This window comes from Palaemon carinicauda, chromosome 4 (assembly GCF_036898095.1).
Source record: "Palaemon carinicauda isolate YSFRI2023 chromosome 4, ASM3689809v2, whole genome shotgun sequence".
Taxonomy (NCBI): domain Eukaryota; kingdom Metazoa; phylum Arthropoda; class Malacostraca; order Decapoda; family Palaemonidae; genus Palaemon; species Palaemon carinicauda.
In genome coordinates this window covers 165,767,054-165,790,439 of record NC_090728.1, presented here as the reverse complement: position 1 = coordinate 165,790,439, position 23,386 = coordinate 165,767,054, and the positions used below count along the sequence as shown (strand labels likewise).

The 23,386-nt window shown below is 36.2% G+C and overlaps 1 protein-coding gene and 1 long non-coding RNA gene across 4 annotated transcripts in view; one reads left to right on the top strand and one right to left on the bottom strand.

Annotated features, from left to right (window-relative positions):
* The window catches only part of LOC137640157 (large proline-rich protein BAG6-like), an 88,853-nt gene that overhangs the window by 45,615 nt on the left and 19,852 nt on the right, over positions 1-23,386 (top strand). For 2 of the 3 annotated variants that reach the window (XM_068372668.1, XM_068372669.1), the window contains exons 13-22: positions 1,071-1,239; positions 13,163-13,216; positions 13,689-13,952; positions 14,981-15,142; positions 15,644-15,838; positions 16,201-16,300; positions 17,407-17,537; positions 17,657-17,772; positions 17,952-18,123; positions 18,955-19,134. In XM_068372668.1, the coding sequence (XP_068228769.1) occupies positions 1,071-1,239; positions 13,163-13,216; positions 13,689-13,952; positions 14,981-15,142; positions 15,644-15,838; positions 16,201-16,300; positions 17,407-17,537; positions 17,657-17,772; positions 17,952-18,123; positions 18,955-19,134 (1,543 nt within the window). The remainder of the gene's footprint in view (positions 1-1,070; positions 1,240-13,162; positions 13,217-13,688; positions 13,953-14,980; positions 15,143-15,643; positions 15,839-16,200; positions 16,301-17,406; positions 17,538-17,656; positions 17,773-17,951; positions 18,124-18,954; positions 19,135-23,386) is intronic. The other variant, XM_068372670.1, reaches the window with a different exon arrangement.
* On the bottom strand, positions 2,615-3,545 carry LOC137640158 (uncharacterized). The gene is made up of 2 exons (XR_011044309.1): positions 3,331-3,545; positions 2,615-3,024 (listed from the first exon to the last, which is right to left on the bottom strand). It is a non-coding gene; the product is annotated as an uncharacterized lncRNA (long non-coding RNA).

Below are 23,386 nucleotides of genomic sequence, written 5' to 3'. Positions count from 1 at the left end.
GTTTCATATGTTTAAGTAATAATTGTTAGTAAGCTTTTAAATGTAAAAAACTATGGTAGGATAAAGCTTTCAGGTGCATATACATTATAGGTATAAGGGAATTAACAAGCCTAACAATAGTGATAAACCTTAAAGTAATACAATACTTACTGTATGCGTTTTATTACTGATATATGTACCACAGCTATTCGTAGGATATTTTTTTAAGCTCTTGTTAGTTTTACTGGTGCTGTTTACCAAGGTTTATTAACTGTGGGGCCTTTTAAACATTTTAGAGAACATGCTGCTTATAATATGGTTATCAAAATTTTATCTTGACCATTTAACAGCAGGCAGCAAATAAGAAAAAGGTAATGCTCATGAACCACTTATTTAGACAGGAACCAAATGGTTTGTATACACCAAAAAAGAATAGTTGCTTACATCTTCGTCTACCTTTTTTAATAAGATTAATAGAAGAACTATAGATTTAAGTTATGTCAAGCCATTAAACAAACCTTGTTTGCCAAAAAGAAAGTTCCTTACATCTCAGTTTGCCGAGACCAATGCATCATTAATGCTTTTACTAGTGCGAATGGGTTGGACTATTTCTTTCATAAAAGAACCAGATGTAATGAAATTGGTTTATTTCAAAATACTAAAATAAAAGATGACGGGAAAATAAGCAGTTACAGAAAAAGAAATAGTGCGATTGACAAAAATGATATGTATAGAAAACAATAGGGTATACTATAGGAAACTGCAGTGTTTATTTCTCAATGTCTTCCATAAAGTATTCGATTTTGTACAGCAACTCCATAGGCTAAGTAATCATAATATATATGTACCACTAAGTCACACTTTAAAAATGTTAAAGATTATTAATATGAACCTTTCACCCGCATACATTATTTCTTCCTTTTTTTCTTTACATGTTCCTTTTAGTCTTTTTATTTAGAGGTCCATTAACATTATTACAATTTTTAGAAAAAATCCTTTCGTGTAGCCCTATAGATTTTAAACCTGGGACTAGTTTTGTTAAACTAATTATAATACCATTAGACTAATATTTCAATTTCTCTCTCCCACAGTGGCACAAGCACTACCAATGTCACTCAGACTAGAGTTACGCACAGACCTCATGTGCACGTGACCCCGCTCAATGTTCCAGGAATGGGTATGAATCAGTTTGATCCATTTTTACCCTGCCAGTCACACCACATCATCCGACCACGTAGAAGACACCATGCACAAGTACAGGTAGGCTTATATTAGGAGCATGAAACGGACCCCAGTTTTCTACTCGAAGTTCTGCATCTTGTGTTGTATTGCCTGTTTGCACTGTAGATTGCTGTACTAGGAATTTCACCATTAAAGACAGTAATTTTTGGATTTTGATTTAATTCATCTTTTGTGAAGAAAACATTGCAGTGTTGAGAACTGAATAAGATATATAGGACATTATAAAGATTCTGTACATGACAGAAGAAAGTTATTCGGTCTGTGTGTGTGTGTGTGTGTGTGGTGCAGAACTTGTAAATGTATTGTGTTGTGTTTTAGATAGAAACTACTGTACAGTACTTACGTTTTTAATTTGATGCTCAAATGTTTTTTTATTCTCTCTCTCTCTCTCTCTCTCTCGCTCTCGCTCTCGCTCTCTCTCTCGCTCTCTCTCGCTCTCTCTCGCTCTCTCGCTCTCTCTCTCGCTCTCTCGCTCTCTCTCTCGCTCTCTCTCGCTCTCTCGCTCTCGCTCTCTCTCTTGCTCTCGCTCTCTCTCGCTCTCTCTCTCTCTCGCTCTCTCTCGCTCTCTCTCTTGCTCTCGCTCTCTCTCGCTCTCTCTCTCTCTCGCTCTCTCTCTCTCGCTCTCTCTCGCTCTCTCTCTCTCTCGCTCTCTCTCTCTCTCGCTCTCTCTCTCTCGCTCTCTCTCTCTCTCTCTCTTTCTCTCGCTCTCTCTCTCTCGCTCTCTCTCTCTCGCTCTCTCTCTCTCTCTCGCTCTCTCGCTCTCTCTCGCTCTCTCTCTCTCGCTCTCTCTCGCTCTCTCGCTCTCTCTCTCTCTCTCTCTCTCCTCTCTCTCTCTCTCTCTCTCTCTCTCGCTCTCTCTCTCGCTCTCTCTCTCTCTCTCTCTCTCTCTCTCTCTCTCCTCTCTCTCTCTCTCTCTCTCTCTCTCTCTCTCTCTCTCTCAACTTTTTTCCATTTCAGTTGTATTTGTTATTAAACTTAGCTTAGTGCAAAATCTGGTTAAAACAGATAACGATTACTGCTGATGTAAGAACAGATTACCTTTGATTTTGGATGGGTTCTCTATTAAATTGGAGAGCAATTTGAAGACCACCATATTTTATCTTACACCACTTACAATGAAAAAGTTAGTTCAAAGATGATTTTATTTGATAATTTACATCACTAGGTAAAGTTCAACCATTTTATCGAGAATTTTCCATCACTAATTAGGTGTATGCTGTAGTTTTGACTTTGTGTCAACATCACCTATTTTGGAATTAACACCTATGAGAATCTGCTTGTATATATTGGTCTGTTATAATACCCCACACTATATTCTGACTTAATTGCGGTAAAAATGTTTTACCATTAAAACTGAAATGTACTAAACCCACTTAAAACCATTCACATTGGGTTTTAATCACAAGCTACTATTGATGTGTGGTTCATTGACAATATTCTCTCTCTCTCTCTCTCTCTCTCTCTCTCTCTCTCTCTCTCTCTCTCTCTCTCTCTCTCTCTCTCTCTCTCTCGTGTGTTAGACTTGGCAATGGTAAAGCTGCCGTTTTCATGATTTTATCTTTTATTTGAGTTTAAATCATGACAAAGATCATTTGATTTACATTATTAGCAAGTTACCTCAATGTTTATTTTATTAAATTTCCACTCATATACAGTACTATAGCCCTAACCACCTTACAATATGAAGGGACTATTAAAGAAATGTCTTATCTTGATAAAGAAAGTTTTTAACATACATTACAATTGCCTATAGTTTATTTTATAAACCTCACCGAAACATTTTGCTAATTTTGTATTTTAACCCTTTTACCCCCAGGCTCTTTGGAAATTTCCAACCCTTAACGCCCAGGGGGTTATTTTTTTCCCAGCACATTTTGCAGTATATTTTTTTTTAAATTGCTCTAACAGCCTTAATTTTTGTCATAGAGAGGTCAGATTGGTCTCATTCTCTTGGAAAATGCCTGAATTTTCTCAAAAAATTATTAAAAATACGAAAAAAACATTTTTTATAGCATTTTTTTGCAAGGACGTACCGGTACGTCCATGGGGGTAAAGGGATGAGTTTTGTGAAACGTACCAGTACGTCCTTTGGGGGTAAAAGGGTTAAACATTCCATGAACAAAGTTGAGGTGCTAGCAAGTACCTAAAAAAATTGCAAAATTTAGAAGGATTTTTGCCCTATCATTTGTCGTTTTCTTTTGACCTTATTAATATCACTTTATGGCAAGTTTGGCTGCTTGAGTCAACTTTCCATCTACAGTATTTCTATTACTTGAATCTTCTTCCCCCAGTGCAACCCTACCCTTATCCATCCTCACCACATCCATCCACTGACACGCCACACAACTCCTTCCCATTGCTGGCATGTTCTAAGGTCACTTTATTGGTTCCACTTCCTCTCTTCTTATTACATGGCCATAGTATCTCGGACAAGCTTCCCGAGCCTTATCTTTTACCTTACATATACCACACATTCTTTTTATAAATTGATTCTCAATCCTTTTGAAGAGGTGTTATTCCAGCAATTCATCTCGCCATCCTCATCTTTATTCTTTCCAGCATCCTTCTTTCGTCTCGGCACAAATTTCTGCCGCCATATAATAGTGCAAGTCCAATAACTGTCTTAAAAAGCTTCATTTTGAGTCTTAATGGCATCTTCTTTTCTGACTGCTTTCTCAGTACCTCCCTATGAAATTGTTGATCCCAAATAGTTAAGCTCTTTGTTATGTTTTAGCTCTGTACCATCATCTTCCTCTTGAATGTTTACTTTCTTTCCAATGTTCACCTTCAATCTTTTCCTTTCAATCTTTTTTTTTCTATTTCTGTCTGGCCAATCACTAGTGAAATGTAACATTTTGTGCTAAAGCAAGGATATAGTATAGGGTAGGGTAGCTGTATTCATAAGAACTTGTCGATTCTTGTTAATAAGTCGATATGGCATGATTAAATGCATGAAGTAAACAGTGAAATAGATGGCAGGTAAAGCATTTGGAATTTTGACAGTTGTTAGTGCCATTTGTTCCTTTCTTTGCATGCCACAGTTTTGTACTTCTGTGCTAAAGGGAACTGGAGATGAACTTCATGGGATGTTAATATATTAATGGTGTCAACATCATCAACATTCAAAAAATACTTTTATAACCATTTAACTTCTGATAGCTTTATAGAGTGCTTGTCTTTTTTTTCTTCTTTTTACTGTTAAGCTTTTTACGCTAAACTTGGTTATTCCATTTCATGTGTAAACAACAGTAATGAAAATGGACCCAAAAACGATATTTTGGCATAATGTAGAATCCATTGTTAATTTACTGTCATAGTAATGCATTGGTATTAATAATGATTTGTTTTAAACTTTTCATGAGATTATTGTTTTGTTGTTTTTACTTTTTTATTCTCACATTAAATTTTTGGCTTTTCATAGAACTGGGTCTTTGTTTGCATTACCTTTGGGTTTATGGTAGTCAAGTGGAAACTTTAAAGACTTTTAACCCTGGGGGGCCTTGATTGATTTACAACTACACAAATCGCACTATACTTTTCATTAGTGTCCACAATCCTACTGTCCTTTTGAACTCAGGATGTGGGGTTGTGAGGGTTGATCATAGGGCTACCTATGGAGTTATCATCGATGGCCTATTCATAGCTTGGGTGGAGATGGCCTTGAGCACTAGTCATATGTGTATTTATTCCAGTCTCTTAAGACATTGTGGGACGATGTAATGACCTTTCCTTTGACTCTGTCCTTTGTAAGCAACCTTTAAAACTACTGTTTAAGACTTGCCTGTAATGTATGTCATTTTATATGATGAAAAATTATAATCTTATATTGTATGTTGCTGAGTTTTAGTAGTACTTGTAATTATTCTAAGATGTGCTGGAAATTATGAGTCTTGAAGAGGAAAACTGGAAATGAGTACGAATATGGAGTAACACACATTAGACAGTTACAGTAACTAACTACAGTTACACAATTGCAGAGAGAGAATCTGAGCAATTGTAAACATAGTGTATACATGTAGCCCTTTATCTTGGCATTAAAGAAAACATAAGTGAAATTCAATCTTTTTATAAACAAAACCAAGTTTTTTTTAATACAATCTCATTAATCATAAGATGCATTTTTTCTGCACGGGAGATGTAGGAATCATACCATCCTGTTTTATTAAGAAACTTCCATTCAGTCAGGTCATTTCCTCAATGACATAAGCATCATACCAAAAGAGTGATTACCTGTTTGGAAGGAGAAAAAGGTACCCATAGACTGAATGGGTTTGTATAGAAATTTCTTTATCAAAATATAACTTGTTCCCTACCACGTTGTTTATAATAAGATCCCTGAATCACAATGTATAAGCAGATGAGCGAATATCTTCGTCCAATCAGATTGACAGAGACGAAGACAAAAGAAGGTTGGTTTACCCACACCATGGTTATTGCCAGTAGTTGCTAGATTTTCAACATTTTATACTGAAGACCTAAGCTATTAAAAAAAAATGCAATGGGAAATTTTAAGGCTTTGGCTTCTTTGAACAGGTAAGTTTGCGACGGCATTCTCTTCCAAAACAAGCCGGTCTCATCCATATTAAACACTTGTTCGGGCTTGTATCCACCTTCAGTGATAATGTTCTTAAATGTCTCATTCGCGTAAGTTTCAGCAGCGGAAGCAGCCTCGCCATGCAGGGAAACGCTTTTCAGGCCGAATAGTTTCTGAAACTTCGCGAACCATCCTTTGCTGGCGACGTTGTTTCTGAGGCTGGGAATCAGTGGATGTCCCTGCTTGAGGTTCATCTAGTACATCATCTTCGTGTTCTTCAGAATGGTCGCCATCGTCGTCTTGAGGTTCCTTTGCTGCAAAATTCTCATACAAACCCAAAGCCTTGGTTCGGATGGTGTTCGTATCCAAGGCTATGTTCTTCTTCCGGCAGTCGGTAATCCAGATTGCTAAAGCACCTTCCATACGGACGATCGTTTTATTACGAGTGGTAACAACTCGCTTCACTGACCTGCTAAAGGTGATGACAGCCGTCTTTCTAATGTTCGCATCGTCCTTCTTAATGTAGCGAACGGTGGATTCGTTCACTCCAAAATGGCGGGCTGCGGCCGCGAAACTTCTGCCTTCTTTCAACATATCGAGAAGTGTCACCTTCTCAGCAATCGTCATCATTTTTCGGTGGCATTTAGGCTCGCTACCAGCCTTAGTAGAAGCAGAATGCTTGGGAGCCATTGTAGGGGTTAAACAGAAAGTTCAACAAAAAGTTCAACTTCAAACAGTCATGCACAGCACAGTTTAAAGTTACTCAGTAACGTAGCAGCATCTACCCGGCGAGAGAGCAGCAAACAAAGTGGCCGCGAGAAGATGCTACTGGTCAGAGAAAAGCCAAGCTGCTGCGGATCAGAGAAGCGGTCAAATCACCAATCACAGGCTAGATTACAAAATTTGGGAGCTGATTCGTCATCTATCAGCACTGGAACCAATCACAGTCCGTCTTACATGCTGCGTAGTAGTTACAAATTCAAATACAAGGGACTATATATGCTTTACGTACGCTGTTTTACGCTTGTTTTGTTGTAGGACATGTACGCTTATTCGAGATGTGATTTTTGCAACAAATAATATTATTGGATGCAGTACTACGTGAACATACAATGGAAAAGATGCGATATGTTTCTTTTATAATATATTCATGCGTAATGAAAAAAGTCCGCGAAGTCGTGAATCCGCGATGGTCGAACCGCGAAGTAGCGAGGGCTCACTGTAATGTTATCAAGAATCACACAGAATTTTAAATAAATTTGTATGTAGTTCAAAAGACTTAAGCAATGCCGAGATCTGAATGTTGAGGAGCCACTGTTCTTGACCTGCTTACAGTTATGAATTTTGTTAGGGTTCAACTATATCCCATATAATTAGTGCCATGCACTGATTTTAGCTTGATCTCTCTAAGGATTCAGCAACTATAAGTGTAAAATCGTGTGGTGGAATTGATGCAGAGAGAGTAACATCATCTGCATATGCAATGAGTCTTTTCTAGGTCATACCACATATACATATATAGTAGGAAAAGTAACGGGCTGAGAACAGTGCCTTGAGGAACGCCAAATATTACATTCCTATAGTCAGTATGGTGCCCATCAACAAATACTTAATTGAAAATTCAGTTATGATGCTAGAAAAAAATTCTCCTACTCCCATCTGTTTCAAGTTTAAAAACAAATTCAATAATGATACTGGGAAAAAAAACCCACCTACTCATCTGTTTCAAATTTATAAACATTTTCAGTAGTGATGCAGGGAAAAAAACCCACCTACTCTCTCCTGTTTCAAGTTTAAAAACAAATTCAATAATGATGCTGGGAAAAGACCCACCTGTTTCAAGTTTAACAACAAATTCAATAATGATTCTGGAAAAAAAAACCCACCTACTGCCATCTTTTAATTTTGAAAACAAGAGCCTCATGTTTATCACTATCAGAGACAGCACTAAGATCAACGGAAATCAAATGAACTTCATTACCCCAATCAAAGGATATCTGCACAACATTGAAAATTGTAAGAATGGCCTCATATGTTTTGCCTGAAGACTTTCAAAAACTTCTAGATGGTTAGTTATGGAAATAGGTGGTAATCAGCAGGGCTAGAGCTACCACGAATACGTTTACCCGTAAAGTAACATTACCAACTAGTAAAAAAAAAAAAACTCAAATTTTCAAGATATAATAGATAACTCAGGGGTTAGGGAATCAACTATCTTAAAATAACCGAGGAAAAATACCGTTTGGGTATACACCTGAATAAATATCAAGGTCTAGTAAGAGAGTTTTAATTTCACAGAACCTAAAAATTACACTAGTTGGAAAACATGGATGAGGATAATAGTTTCTCATTACTCTACACCGAAGAGTGCAGATTTTGAGGGTTTCTTTAATGGTCAAATTGAAATCCTTTTTTAGTTGAAGCATAAAAACAGTGGCAGCATTAACTCTTATTTAAGTAGAGTTATTTAGAGTCAAATCTGATCTGTTACCTTTCCAAAGATATGTTTCCAGTTTCTCCAAGTAAGTGTATCTACAGTCATCATTAAACCAGGGTTTGCTCTTGACTCGGTATTTTAACACAGAAGAAAGGGTACACCTATTAATTATGTTGCCCAGATATTCATTCTAGTGAGCAACAGGCTCAACCCCTTCATACAATTGTGACCAATTCAAAATAATAATCAAAATGCCATTCGAGTCTGCTTGAGATTTTATATATCTTCAAAGAGTATGATACATCATGGACAGGCTACTCATTCTTGTTTACGAAGGCAACCAAGATGAAACATCCCAGTTGGAGAACAAAACTTGCTTGTTATAACACCAGGGTAGTCTGTGTATACAAGGTACATGCAGTTACTAAACTTGTAAGTAGCCTCCTCTTATGGTTTGCTTGCAGTCTGATTCATAGGCAAAGTCCAAAGCTCTCAAGACATGGCAATCAGTAGGGGAGGCAGAATTTAACTATTTTCTATGGTGGCCATTGAAATCACCAACAAGCTCAAAAGAGGCCTTTCTGTCATCTTAACCATAGTGGTAAAAAGACAATTACGTAAAGATAGAATCATCCAAGTCTGTATTCCAGTAGATGGAACACAAATATAAGTTATGCTTGCCACAAACGTTTAACTCAAAACTCATGACAACCACATTTGTAGCAGGACTTTATAGAAATATGTGCTGGTATCTATCTGTTTGAATTTTTGTGACTGTATTTCATGACCTTATTTCATGGAAACTTGTTTTAAAAGCTCTCTGTTGAAATAGAATTGGTTGTATTTACGCCGTCTCTCAGTTACCCCCTAACTAGTTCATCCACACAATATTATACTATCTAGTGGAAGTTGCAAGGTCTAACATTCCCTTGTAGTCCATGGATATTGCAATACACTAAACGACTCAGACGAATAAAGACATGAAACTCGTGCACACAACCATACGGTATGGTGAGAAAATGAAAATGCAACTCAGACTAAAGACAAAATGTTGGATAAAATGGGTCAACATGGTAGAGCTGACACACCATGCCAGGCTTAGTATCCTCCAAGATAGCCAATTTTACTAAAAGGAAGTAATAATGGTTTTAAAATTTAATACCATAGTGGAAGATAAGGGAACATGAGGAAAAGGCAACCTCTGGATAAACCAAAGAGATTTATAAGTAAGAGTAGCATTCTTGACTTTCTGTATCTGAAGATGTGTTACAATTCCATCTGTTTTTCCTTGAAGTTCCTTCACTTCAGTTTCTGAAGTGTTCACCAGGATTCTGGCCGTGGCTACTGCCTGATTCAATATTCAGGTTCCTTTTCCTCCATCACTCAAAAGACAGGTGGATCAATTTTTCAAGTTAGTATCTATATGACCTGTACATAATCCGCTGGCAGTTGCTTTCCTTTTGGTCTTACAGATCAACTGAAGTAAATCCAACTTGACTCTTTCCATGGAATAATTTAATGTACTTTTGGACCTTGATCAACGTCAGTTGAGGTTATTCAGCCTTCTAAGGACAGGATTCGGCCACAGTTTGATCAGTACAATATTAATCAGTCATATTCAGCAGTGTTCTTACCTGATAACTTTTCCTGGCAGGTAGGGATTAGTCATTTGATGTCCTTGGAAAAGTTTTATCTATCATAGCTGCTTCAAGGTATGATCTTTTCTGTTTCATTTGTAAAATGTTGGATGGATTAATTAATGTTCTATTAGATTCCTTATGGAGACAGCCAGTATAATAGGTCTGTTATTGGCCAGGGCTAAAATAGAATCGAAAGTAAGAAGCTTCCCCAAGTTTCTCCAGAATAAGAAGTTTGTATGTTTGCATTGAGTCAATGGTAGGAGCTCCATTTCCTTGAGCCTCATGCAAGAAGTCCATTGTCTAAGAATAGAAAATGTTTCCAAACTATTTTGATGTTAATTAGCTATTTATCAAGGCCTCTAGCTGGGCCCAATGTCATGAAGGAATTTAGAGTTGTGGCAAAATGTAGATGTATATTCCTTTCCCCCTCTGGAGTTTCCAGATAGGTACTTGTATAGTTGGTTTCATTGTCAAACTTGCATCACAGGTTCTCTCTAAGCCCAGTAGGAGTGATGTGCTAATCTGAAAGAAACGTTTGTAGCATCCCTATTTTAAAAAGTTTTTGCCGTTGGCTGGAGTCGTTGCACCATCACTCGGAGGTTATTCTGTACAGATTCACAGAGGTGCTGTTTGGAGGTTCCAAGGATTGTAATCACACCAAGTCAAACTTGAATAGCTTCTCTTTACCAAGAAAAATGGGCCAAGTTCCATGTCTTGATAAAAGAATAATCCAACTCTTAGTGCCTCTGTTCTCATATTTGTAAACTTAAATTTGTTCTTGATATCAGAAAGTTTAATTTTATGCTATTAAGTGATATAAAGAAACATTTCTTGTATAATAATCCAGCGTGAATTAGGTTTGGGGTTCAGATCAAGATATTACCCAACATTGTTAGAAACCTATTTCTAGGTGTTAATGAAAGGTGATAACTTGAAAAAGCCAAATTTGTTTGCAGCTTAATCAAGTGCTCTTGAAACTTTTTCTGCGAGAGCCTCTCTTGAAACTCCATTTTTTCTAGCTCACATTCTTGAAGCTTGTTTTAACCCCATTCCCTAACTATCAACATTTCTCATTTGAAATTGTTTATACTTTGGTCTTTCTTTTGATCTGGAAGTTGTAGCAAAATCTCAATCACCTGGTATCCTAGACTTCTCTGTTGCTCCCTTTGTTATTCTGGATTAATCTTCCTCATCTAGTCAGGTTCATATTCTTCAAAATGTGGATTTCATTTCTCCTTCCTTTGAACTCTTCCTTCATACAGGCAATCAGAAGACACAGGTTACTGTGATATTTCAGTTGATTCATCAAGATTGGAGGTACAACTTCACAGTGTATACTCATTCATTTTCATTGGCCTTTAAGCATACATTAGTATTAAGCAATCTTACTATACTTGCATGATAACGTTGGGATGCTATCTGACTTACAAAATTTTAGTCAAGATGTTAATAATCATTTGAATCTTTTCATATTTTATTATTAATTTGCAGTGTGTTGTACAGCTTATCCTTCTTTCTTAATCATAATTTTCATTCTGATCAATTTGGAACTTTAGTGAGGTGTGTATATATCTGGGGCAACTGTCTTTCCCCTCCAGATTCCTGGTGAGTGCTCAGTTCCATCCTTTTTAAGTTGAGTATAAACTTTGTTCTTTCTGATGTCACTCCCTACAGAGGATCACACCAGTGATTCAAGAGAAAGCTTCAAGTTACATGCTACCCAAATTGCCTTGATGAAGATTGACCTCTTGTTTTTATATTGTCTGGAACTCCTCAATATTTAGCTTTTTTAACGTTTTGACACGATGGTCGAATTATCGTCTTCCCTCCTGAAATATAGTCCAAGCAAACACATGAATGGAATTTTCGTAAAGTAACAGTATTCTTTTTAACATAAAACTCTTCAGTGCAAGTCCTTTAATCATAGTGAATGCCTTCCTCTCTCTGCCATACTCTGGCTTAGGTGTGTCTTTTGCACACACAGAATTAGGGGTGAAACTTAAGTGTCATTTATCATTTAAGGATTTGGGCATGTGTTACTAGTGGACTTAAAATGTTGACAGGTGACAATGTTGCAACTGGGATTTCTTTGCATGGAAGTTAAAAGAATTTATTTTTTTTCGGAAATGCCGTATATACTGTATTCTGAAATTACACAGGTCTTTGGTAATAATTTTAGATAAGGTTTCTAGTTCTGCTGTTGAATATGCATGGTGGTTATTTCCTCTGGGCTTAGAACATAATCATCTTAGGTTAGACTCTAGTAGTCTGTAATGAAAATGCCAAGATTAAGTTGTGGTCACTCAAGTGTCAGATAATTTTATTCGTTGGTAAAAGAATGAATAATGTTTTGGAAAATTTGGGACTTATTTTGTGCATATAGTAATGTATTTTTCTAAACTTTAAATGACTTGGAGCTATTACATAATCAAAATAAATGCATTGTAAAATATTCTCTCTTTACCTAAAGGTCATGTTAGGATTTGAGATACTTGTAATATACAATAGTTTTTTTTATTGACTAAAGGGTAGAGGTTTTGAATTTCCCAAGCCGCTGGAAATTTGCCTTTTAGCATCTCATAACTCCCATTTTCATTCGTATATATTTTGTGTAAATTTGTTAATAACTTCTATATAAAAATTGTTACTAGTTTAGTTTTCTGGGAGAAACTGTACCCTCCTCCTTCCCACACCAGTGATGCCGTAACGATATCCCTGTGGTTTATGCATACTGCACTCCCTGGCATGATAAAGACTTACCATACTGTTTGGCCTAGCTGCCTTTTGAAGAAACCAACCATAAACCTGTCCTAATGTTACATTCTGTAAGTAATAAAGGAAGGAAAAGAAAGTACAGTAAATGTTACCTGCTATGTATAGATTAACCACAATTGTTAGTATTAAATTAATCCGTGGATATTAGCTGACACATTGTAGTTATAACATTTTGGTAACAAAAGTATATTTATGCTTTCATTTTTTTCAGATAATTGAAATATACAAAATGTGTTTGTAATATGTATTGGAGTCCTCAGAAAACTTACTACAGATTTTACACTTGTTTTGCATTACTGTATTGAAGATCATCCTTTAGGTATGCACGTTTTAAACACATATGCCAGTGACATAACAAAACTTAATGTAGATAATTTTGGTGTTACAGTACATGGTAACTGTCTAGAACCTTTTTTTTTCTATTAGATTGTTTTGTTTTCAGAGACCTTAAATTTTTTTTAGGTACATAACTCTTAAATGTGTTATCTATGCAAGGTTTAAGATCCAAAATTGGCAATGATCAAGCCGTTGCGGCCTCTTTCCTCCTCTTACCAGACTCGTGATGCAGCCGCCCCGCCTCAGCGTAGACGTTCACCATCAGCTTCACGGGTATGTCACAGAAGACAGACTGAAATGCATGTAATTAGAAAAAAACTATATGCATACATTTATATAATCAGTGAAAATTATAAATGAAGAGCATATGAAAGGGTGAAATATTCTTCCTCCAATTAAAATTACTACAGACTTAATTTAGTCTTAGTTTTTGACAGGGGACACTTGGAAGTTGCGCAAGGATAGATTCGTTGGATCTGACTTTCTCCTTTGTGGGTTCTTCTTAAACATTGATGTAATATAAAGTATTGTTTAACAATCTTTGCAGGAATCTGTGTCTATTTTCTTCTTTAAGTTATATATACAGTATTAACTAATATTCTCGTGTTAGTAGTGTATAGCATAAGTTTTAATTAAATGCTCTTGATCTGTATTTTAATGCAGCTCTGGATCCTATGCAATAGTCATTATAAATATTTCTGATAATTTATTCTCTAGTTTCAATGCTACAAATTTACTCATACAGATGCAAGAAAACGCTGCTGGTGGAGATGCAACACAAGCTCAGTCACAGGCACGGCCTCAGGTAGGGGTTTCTCCAACGGCGTCTTCAGCCAATCCCCTAGCTCTCTTTGCAAACCTGATGGCAGAAGCTTTCAGTGGGCGAACAGCAAGTGGTCAACAACAACAACCTCAAGAGCAACAACAACAGCAACAACCACCTCAGACCCCAGGCTCAGAAAGTGGGGAACCACAAATGAGTGACCAGATGTTTGCTCAGCTTGTACAGGTCAGTTATATGAAACTACTTAGTCGTCTTTGATGAGTTGGGAGGCTCAAGGTTGGATAGTTGTAGTTTTCCTTTTTAGAAGGGTTTTGTTGTCAGTATTGTTGTAACAAAAAGAAAGAAACCATGGTGTGTTTCCTTCTTTTATTGTGGTGTCTATTGTAGGAAGTTTCAAGGTCCTTTTTGTCTAACAACTCCATTGCTTCTCATGTTTAATTTTTATGCTCTCATGGGGCCTCTTCTCTTGACTCAATATCTTAACTTTAGTCCTACTCCAGTAACCATCCCTTACTTAAATCTCAAATGGCTTTTGCCAGCCATATGTTAGGTCATATGTGATTTGGTTAGACTAGTTTTAGATGAAAAAATGGAGATCATTGTTAATTACATTGATGATGACAACCTAATAATAGAAGCTGGAAACTAGTGGTACAAGTGAAATCTTTCACAATTCCAAATTGTAAACAATTAATTACTATGCTGATCCAATCCAACTCTTAATGTACTATACTGTAATTAGATTTTTTTTTTTAACTCTCTTGAACACATTTCCTTACAATATGTAATGGTTATTGTAGAACAGATAAATGTTAAAATAAGCATAAGAAAAGCTTCTCTTCATGGTAACCAAGATACAATATGCTCCCAACAATCCATCTCTTCTATTGCATTACATTATGGTAAATTTAAAAACTGAATGTCAGACACTGGCAATTTTTTTGGAAGATTGAATGTGTAAATTCTAGAAAAGCACCATGGTTGTACATTTAAGTACTGTATTATGTATTAAGTTATATACTACTGTTGGTAAAAACTAGCTTACCTGTTGGTAGCATAGGCAGTCATATGTTACAAACTGTTTTATCAAGAGTTGAAGCCCTCTTCGTTGCAACTTCTCCATTTAATACTAATAGCTGGCTTCGCAATGTGTTTCTGGTGGAGTACTATTATATCATGTAATGCAAATAGCAAGTGTTTTACTTGGTTCATCTTTCTTAATACAATATTATTATATTCTCTCTGGTTTCTAGGGTGTTATGGCACAAGTGTCCGGTTCAATAAACAGCGAGAGTGGTGGTGGTGGCAGCCAACAGAATAGTGCATCTTTACACGAATTCCTCCAGCCATTTGATGGGGCCATGTTTAGTGATGCAGATGAGGACTCCCTGTTCTATCAGCTCTTCAACACTGTGGTCAGTGAGACGGGTTTATGTTGTAGGAGGTATGTGCCATGTAAATGGTACATGTTTTTTGCACAGCTTGAATACACAAAAAGTTCTACTATGGCAGTAGTTATATCTCTCTTGTAGTTGAATACTTTGATATTTTTAATCAACTTGGATATAGGAGCTTGATGAAAGAGTTCTATTAATGTGTGTATTCATTTTGAGCATATATTTTTTCTTGCGTTGGTATTTCCAAAAGGTATTTGTTAGCTAGGATTTATTATTCTTGCTCCTTTGTTTGTTTAGGCTCTTGTAATGCATATTTGCAAAGGAATCATGGCTTCAATCTAAAATCTAGTTTACAAAGGTAGTGGGAAACCATAGTTATTACCTTGTTAGAGTAATGATAGAAGTGTTTTGTCTTAGAATGCTACTAAGTGGTGTGATGTTTTCCCACAATAGGGATGAGAGATAGGGTATCTGGTGTGTCTTTACCAAGTTCTTGGCATTCATTTTTTCTTCTTGCAGGCTCTTACCTTGTCAATTGGAGACTTAGTTCAGTTATTCTTTGGACGAGCAACAACACTGAATCAACTTCGAGCACCTTTGCAAGAATTTGTAAGAGAACGGGCTCTGCGAGGCAATCAACCCACTGAAGAGAACCTTGATAGAGTCATTGATAATGTCATCAGGGATCTCCATCCCTTCCTAGTCTTGACAGCTGTAAGTAATTAAATGGTTGACATTTTTATCAACATGTCTATACTGAATTGCTTTTATAGGTCATGACTGGTGCAGAGTACAATGTCTGATAATACCCTTGCAATTATGTTAAGTTTGGGACTAGGTTTCAAACTTAAGTCATTGTAACTTTACACATTTTATTGTAGCTTACATTCATTGTTTAATTTCATTACTGGATGTAGTTTTAGTTTCAGTGCAGTGCTGCATTGAGATTCTTTTTCTTCTTACTATTGTGGGGTTTCAATAATAGTTTATATAATTATTGTTTAAACTTTATTGTAGATGTTTTTATAATTTGTTTCAGATAATTGCTAAAATTTATTTTTTTCATCTTTTATTAGGGTGATGCTCAAGTTCATGAAGGTATTGATTATGTCAATACTGTACACAATCTTGTCCGCCATCGTCTACATGATATCTTCAATCTGGTCCTCAACCATAGTAAGTTTCCAGGAGTACTGTACTGTATATACAAAATAACGTTTTTCTTAACTGTCCAAAATATTAGTTCCGAGATTGGCCGATAGTTCAGTATGTGTTGATTTAGTCAATCTTGGTTTTGTGGGTTTCATTTGATTTACATTCCTTAATCATGTCCTCCAAGGGTAAAAAATGGAAGCTTGTTAATCTCGGCTGCTCATTTTAATGTTACACCAGGTTTTAGGTTTTAGTAATCCTGTAGACAGTTTGGTATGATTTTGTTAGATTTCATGCTTCGGGAAAGAGTTTAGAGAGAACTTACAATTGGTGATAACGGACAGCAATTCCCCCCTATTAGTCTGTTATTGTGAGGTTCAACTGTACATAAAGGCATAACAAAAAGAAGAAAAAGTGATAAAATTAATGAATAGATATACTTCTCCGCCTTTGCCTATTGATGCAAAGGGCCTCAGATTTCGCCAGTCGTCTCGTAACTTGAGTTTTCATATCAATATTCTTCATTCATCAAATGTAGGCTATAGAATAATTCAATTTTAAACTTCACTTTACATTTAGAAAGGAGAGTGGGTATGGTTAGATTGGAAGGTGATGCGGCGTTGTTAGTGTCGCTTGAAGGGGAATCCCCCTCCATAAACATGTTGGGTAACAGAATTTCTGGGGTTTTTTTTTCTTGTGCCTTTTTTTCTAGCACTAACTGTAATTCATCGGAGGACCTTTTTACTCCAAACTTATCAAGAGAGGTTTGTCTCTTCCTCCCTTTCAAGAGGTGTCTGAAATTACTTGATACATAATTATCATAAGATTAATTGCTCTGCTGGCTACTACCTTATCTGGGTGATCTTTTCCCTCAACATTTTTCTCAGTAGCTTCTTTGTCTGAACTGGCCACTTTGCTTTTGATATTAAGTTTATCCAACCAGCCTTGGCTAGCTCTAAAATTTGCACTAGAATCAATATCCATTTTCTTGGGGTTATTTTAATCATGTCAGAATGTATTTGTTCCGCCTTTTCAAATATGATTGTCACTGAAATGTTATCACCTGCCATCTCTTCATTTATCCAAATTGTTAACTATGTCTCCTTAATTGTCTTCCTTCTTTGTTTCAGCTGATGCAGACACCTTTGGCCCATCTTTAGTATCTCTCATACAACGAGCATTGGGTGAATTTATTGCGCTCTCTCTCCATTGCTTCACAGATGGAGTGCAGGGCCTAGAAAGAGTCATTCAAGAACGTGTTGTAAGTACTAACCAGTTTTTCAGTTGAAACTTGAGCTGTATTACTTGTTGTTTGTAGAAGACCGTTTTTGTGAATATCTTGCTAGTTTCTCAGTTCTACATTTTCTCTTAATTTTTCAGCGTTCTATAATGGCTGGTGTAAGCCCTGCAATCCAGGCTTGGTCTATCAACACATCCATCATGCAACTCCGTTCAATGATGAATCGCATGACCATCACTAATGATCATATACGAAGGTGAGTCTTACGTTAATGGGATTTTGGTTGAAAAGTCTATGGTGCACCATCTAAGACTCACAGAAGTGGAGCAATCCATAATGTGGAACATAATTTTTTCACATGAAGAACCATTTCTTCCTTGTTTATATTGTTTTTTTTTCTTCTTGTTCCCTAGATAATTATTGATTTTTGTGCAGGTATGTTGTATCACCTGATGAAGGCCGGCGAATGGAGGAAGAGAGAAGTAGGCGTCAGTCCGATGACTTGCTCTCAACACGAACAACCCCAACTCCTTCTGTACCACCACAACAAAATACTCCTTCTAATAATATCATACATGTAACTCCAGCTAATGGCCCTGTGGAGGAGGTATGATTTTCATGTTTTAGTTGTGAGCAATTGAATAATTATTTTTCCATAATTGTTTTTATATATTAAGATGTGTATGGACCTCTTATAAGCTTTTGATAAGAACCTACGGTCATTTTTGAATAGATTAAAATATTTCTAGAGCATATATTTATTTTAGAGGTTATTCTTCATTTTTGTGGTTGTTTTAAGATAATAAAAGTATGTTTGGTTCTTATTAGGCGATGGTTTATATACAGTTTGTGAGAAATTCTAAATCTCTTATTTATGAAGAAGGCAGAGTAGCATCATTACATTTGAGTTTATTCTTGGGATGAAAAGTTAGGTTATAGTTGAATATGTAGTCTTGTATGTATATCCTTAGGAATTTTGAACTGTCAAGTGGAAAGAAACTGGGGACGTCAGTCTGGCATGAAGTTAGAACATGTTTGAGAAGGCATAGATTTTGTGATTTGGCAAAATGGAAACGTTGCAAGTAATACTCTTAAGTACAAATGGATATCTATTTTTACACCATAAGCAGTAGTGCTTAATGTAGCAATTCTTTTATTCACAATCATTGAAGCTGTTCAGGATTTGAGAAGCAATGGTAATTTGCTACCTATGAAAGAAACTAGGGAATAGTAAGCTTGCGTTGCAAGTGCAAGACCTTCATATTCAATCTGCCATGCAGGTACAAAACACTGTGTATTTTTATTTTCATTTTATTTTCTTTGGTATCCTTCTGCTTTTAGTAATACATCATAAATACAATTATGAACATTATGTTGTCTATATATTAATTTTAGCTCCTTTTAAATTTGTTCAAACTGAATTATAACTTTTTTTCAGCCAATGGAAGTTGAGGAAGTAGGGTGTGTGGAAGAGGTCACAACTTCCAGAGCAGAGGTTGACGATAATGCTACTGTAGGTAGAGGTAGTGACGAGGAAAAAGAGGAGGAATCTTTAACAGATGAGCCTCCTGTTACCATTAACGTAGGTTCACAACCGTGGCACTCGGCAGTCCCCCAGGTAAAGTTGTTTTCATAAGTTTGTTTTGTAAATATTCAATCTGAAAATTCAGTCATCTGACAATATTTTAGTTAAGTTAATCAGAAATTTTTATAAATAAACTGATTTTCCTTGAGGTTTTGGCAACTGAAAACTTGAAAAATTTCTTATGAATTCAATTTCACTCGGGACCAATAGATTGTTAATTGCCGACGATCCACTAATTCACTACAAATATTATACATATATACTACCTTAAGTACTCGTGACTACCATAGAAAACGAGAATGCTGGTCGATGTGTATTTTAGCCTTTTATGATTTTAATGAAATAAGCCATTGATCTTATTTAGATGCCAAACATTGTTAGGAAACATTGACCAAGTTAGTTCCTACTACTACTTAATTCATTGTATTTGTCATGGGGGTTTCAATAAAGTTTCAGTAAACAGGGGCAGCTTAAGTAGACGAATTTATTGCTAAATTAAGTTACGTAGCCAGAGATTGGATGAAGGATAGACTCACATGTTGTCTTTATTTCTTGTTTAGCGTTGATAAGAATTATAGCATTCATTATAGTCTACGTGAAATAAAAACTATGTTGATGTCAAAGCTTCCTACGAACTCATGAACATTGTCTGTATAATTAAGATTACCATAATTATGGTAAGCTAGTCCTCTGATACAGGGTAATCTCATCAGATAGCATTCCCTGCTTCCTCAAAAATAGTTGGTTTTGCTATTGTATAATTCAAATTTCGATACTTCCGAGAGTGGTTTTATAACATTTTGTTAATTTTTCAAAAACACTTTAGCATTTCTATGTACTATTATCCTTCTTCTTTGGGTTTCAGGAATAAGGCAAAGATTTAGCAAGTTGTTCAATCTAGTGCTTTATGTCAAAAGGCAACTATTGTAGGCTTGATTCTTGTAAGGGAAAGCAGAAAATTAGCAAAAAAAAATTTTTTTTTTATTAGCTGTATTACTTCTACACTCGCCTGATGTTCATAGTGCTTTTCTCCCAAAACTTTTGTACTGTAATTCAGACCATTTTTTGTGGAGCTCCAGGTGTGTGTGTGTGTGTGTGTGTTTTTTTAAACAGGATTTGTTCCAACACAGGAACTTACCTCGAACTACTTTCTTAGGAGTTACCTGGAACCTACTCTCAACCGACCAGAGTTTTGTGTAGTTTACCCTACTTCGTTTTCTGTAATGGTAGGCCTAGGCGGAAGGATACGTGCCCTGAGGGTAGTCGTTTTTTAAACAGGATGTCTCCTTCTGGAATTACTTTTTAATGCCTGTGAGCGTATTTCAAGAGACTTAGCGTAGGCAATCATGATACTCTTTCTCTTAATGTCATGTGCCAGGTCAGGATTGTGTTTAGAGTAATTACTGTGAGGAATTTGAATTGCTATCAGTTCCTCTCATGAAGAGTTGTGTTCAGCTGGTGCTGATCACTTGAAGAATTTCTAACGTAAGATGAAATTAATGTTTAGTACGGGAATATCGAGAGAAGTCTAGGCTAGATGGTTACAGTTGGGATGATCATGATAATGTCACTCAAGCTATTATCAATCTTTATGGGGTTGATATAGTGAGCTTCATAAGCTCTTTACTACTTTAGCTTTGTTTGTTAAATCTATTAAGACCAGTGAGTCTAAAGGCAAAAGTAATGATTATAGCCTAATTTGCCATGTTTCAAACCCTAGGGTAACTCCTCAAGTTTTGCTAATCATTTCTAGTATGCATTATAGAGTTGATCCCCTCACCACGAACTTCACACTTTTGAGTTGTTTCAGATTTTTTATTACAAAACCATCATTTTCCATTGATTTGGTTAGCTGTATATGACCAAATTCTTTGGTATAATAAGAAAAGAAAAATTATTGCAAGAAACAGAGAAAATAGAGAATACTGTAGGATAGCTATAGCAATTGAAAAGTGATATGAAGTAAAATCAAACCTGTCATCTTCAAAGTGGGAAACCGACATCACTGTAGTTTCAAGTTCTAGGATAGATTACGAAGTAATGGACTGTCTTAGAACAATGCAAATAATTTGACTAGCATAGATGCAAAGTAGTTTTAATTACTTGAGAAAGAGGAAAGCATGAAAAGATAAGGAAAAGAGTATTTTACTATGTAGAAAAGGTGAATGGTAAAGAAAAGAAAATAGGTAAAAGAAATATTTAGAAAATGAGGAATATAAACATTAAATGACAGAAAATGTAGCATTTCTACAGTGGTAAATAAACTTCAGTTTTTAATGATATAGTAGCTTACTAGATAAGGGAATCAATATCTATTCTGATCTTTGACACAAATAAGAAGAGTTAGTCTAGGATTTAAAACAGGGCAGGTTAGGCCTGAATCGAAGAGTTACTGGTCTTTGGAACTTCCAGAAAAGAAGCTAGTGACGTTAAATTTTTACTCAAGACATCAAAATTAAACTAATTGGGTTATAGTAAGTCAAGGGCTGGAGTGGCATTGTCGTCATCATTCCCTCTATGATCAACAAATTTCCCCTGAATAAAAGTAAGTTTTCTTTCATGCATTGAATTTCTATTTGATTAGCAACCATCAAACATACTGTCCAAAAAGGAACAGGGAGACCCATGCACTCCTTACAATATTCTCTTAATTGAAATAATGTTTTTCAATATTAAACTTACCCGATAATCATGTAGCTGTCAACTCCGTTGCCCGACAGAATTCTACGGAAGGGATACGCCAGCGATCGCTATACAAGAGGGGGGTGTACTCACAAGCGCCACCTGTGGCCAGGTACTGCAGTACTTCTTGTTGACACCACTTCAATTTTTCCTCTGTCGTGCTTCCGGCAAGACGTTCATGGATACGCTTATAATTTTGGAGTCTTGTTCACGGTTTTTGGTGAAGTATTGCTCTAAGATTTCAGCTTTCGCTATTCAGGAAGTTTTATTATTAGCTTAGCTAACTTTTGGAATTAATTTGATTATGGTGACGAAGAGAGTATGAACTCTCTTTCACCTTTAAATGGCCGACCCTTCCCTTAGACGGAAGTGTTGGTGTCTAAGAGAGTATAGACTCTCTTTCTTAATTTTGCTTAACAAAAGTTATAGATTTATTTTATATCTCTCCGCCTTTTATAGGCCTCTTCGATTAACTTCCTTTTATTATAAACTTATTAAAATTAATTTTTATATTTCTTTATATTCGACCTTTCCTAATAGTAGGCGGTCTTTTCTTGGTACCGAAGTTAATTAACATTGAGCCCGTCATTTCGGTTTTACCTGTTAACATATTATGCTATTTTAATGTTTTTGAAAGAATTTCTTTGATAGTCTCGTACTGTTTTCAAAGTTGAACTAACGTTTTGTTTTGTCTCTGCAGTTGTTGACGTTCAGAACGTTCAACTTGCGCTCTATCGTTACGATAGAGAGAGAATTTTCACGGTGTCACGTTGCAGTAAGAGTAACCGTGTCTAGCGTTTTGTTCATTCTTTCTTAACTTAATGGTTTTAATTCTAATAAAGGAACTTTTCATTTTGGGAAATATTTCAGTTTTTTCCTTTAACAATAATATGTTTTAACGATATATATGATTGGGCTCTTCTCTCAGGTTCTAAGTCAAGAGAGAGAGAGAGAGAGAGAGAGAGAGATAGAGACGGAGGGAGAAAGAGGAGGATAAACGTTTCGTTCAAGCGAGTAACGTTGTTATCGTTTTTGCTCTTCTCCCTAGTCTCTTTAGGGGAAGAAGGTAAACGTTTCTAGAGTTTTTTCTTGTTCTCAAGCTTTATGCGGTGAGAGATTTTAAACGTAGTTTATTTGATCTAGTGTTTAGTCTCTTTCCAGCCACTGAATTATTTATCTTTCATTAGATTTTTCTGTTACATTGTAATTCTGTTTTCGCAATTACTAACTTTTGAGAAAGGATAGAATTGCGTGTTTCAGGTACAAACCACTTAAAGTTTCGAGTTCAGTGAAATAAGTGCAAACAGAAAATCAAAAGTGATAAGTGATTAGCGCAAAGTGTGTCAGTGTTGTGCGTGAGGGTACTTCTGTGCGTGCCAGTCGTCCTCCCAGTCCGGGACCTCTTGCAAGCTCCCAAGCCCAGGGGAGAAGCAATGTCGAAGGGCAAAAGGGTTCGGCAGGCCTTGATCGGCACACAGAAGTATCCTCGGTGGTTGCGGGCGTGTCTTACAGAGACCGTCACTCCCACCCGCAGACGATTGAGCCCTTATTTTGCTCGTCTGCAGAAGAAATTTCGGGGAGAAAACGCTGGTCTCAGGTCTCA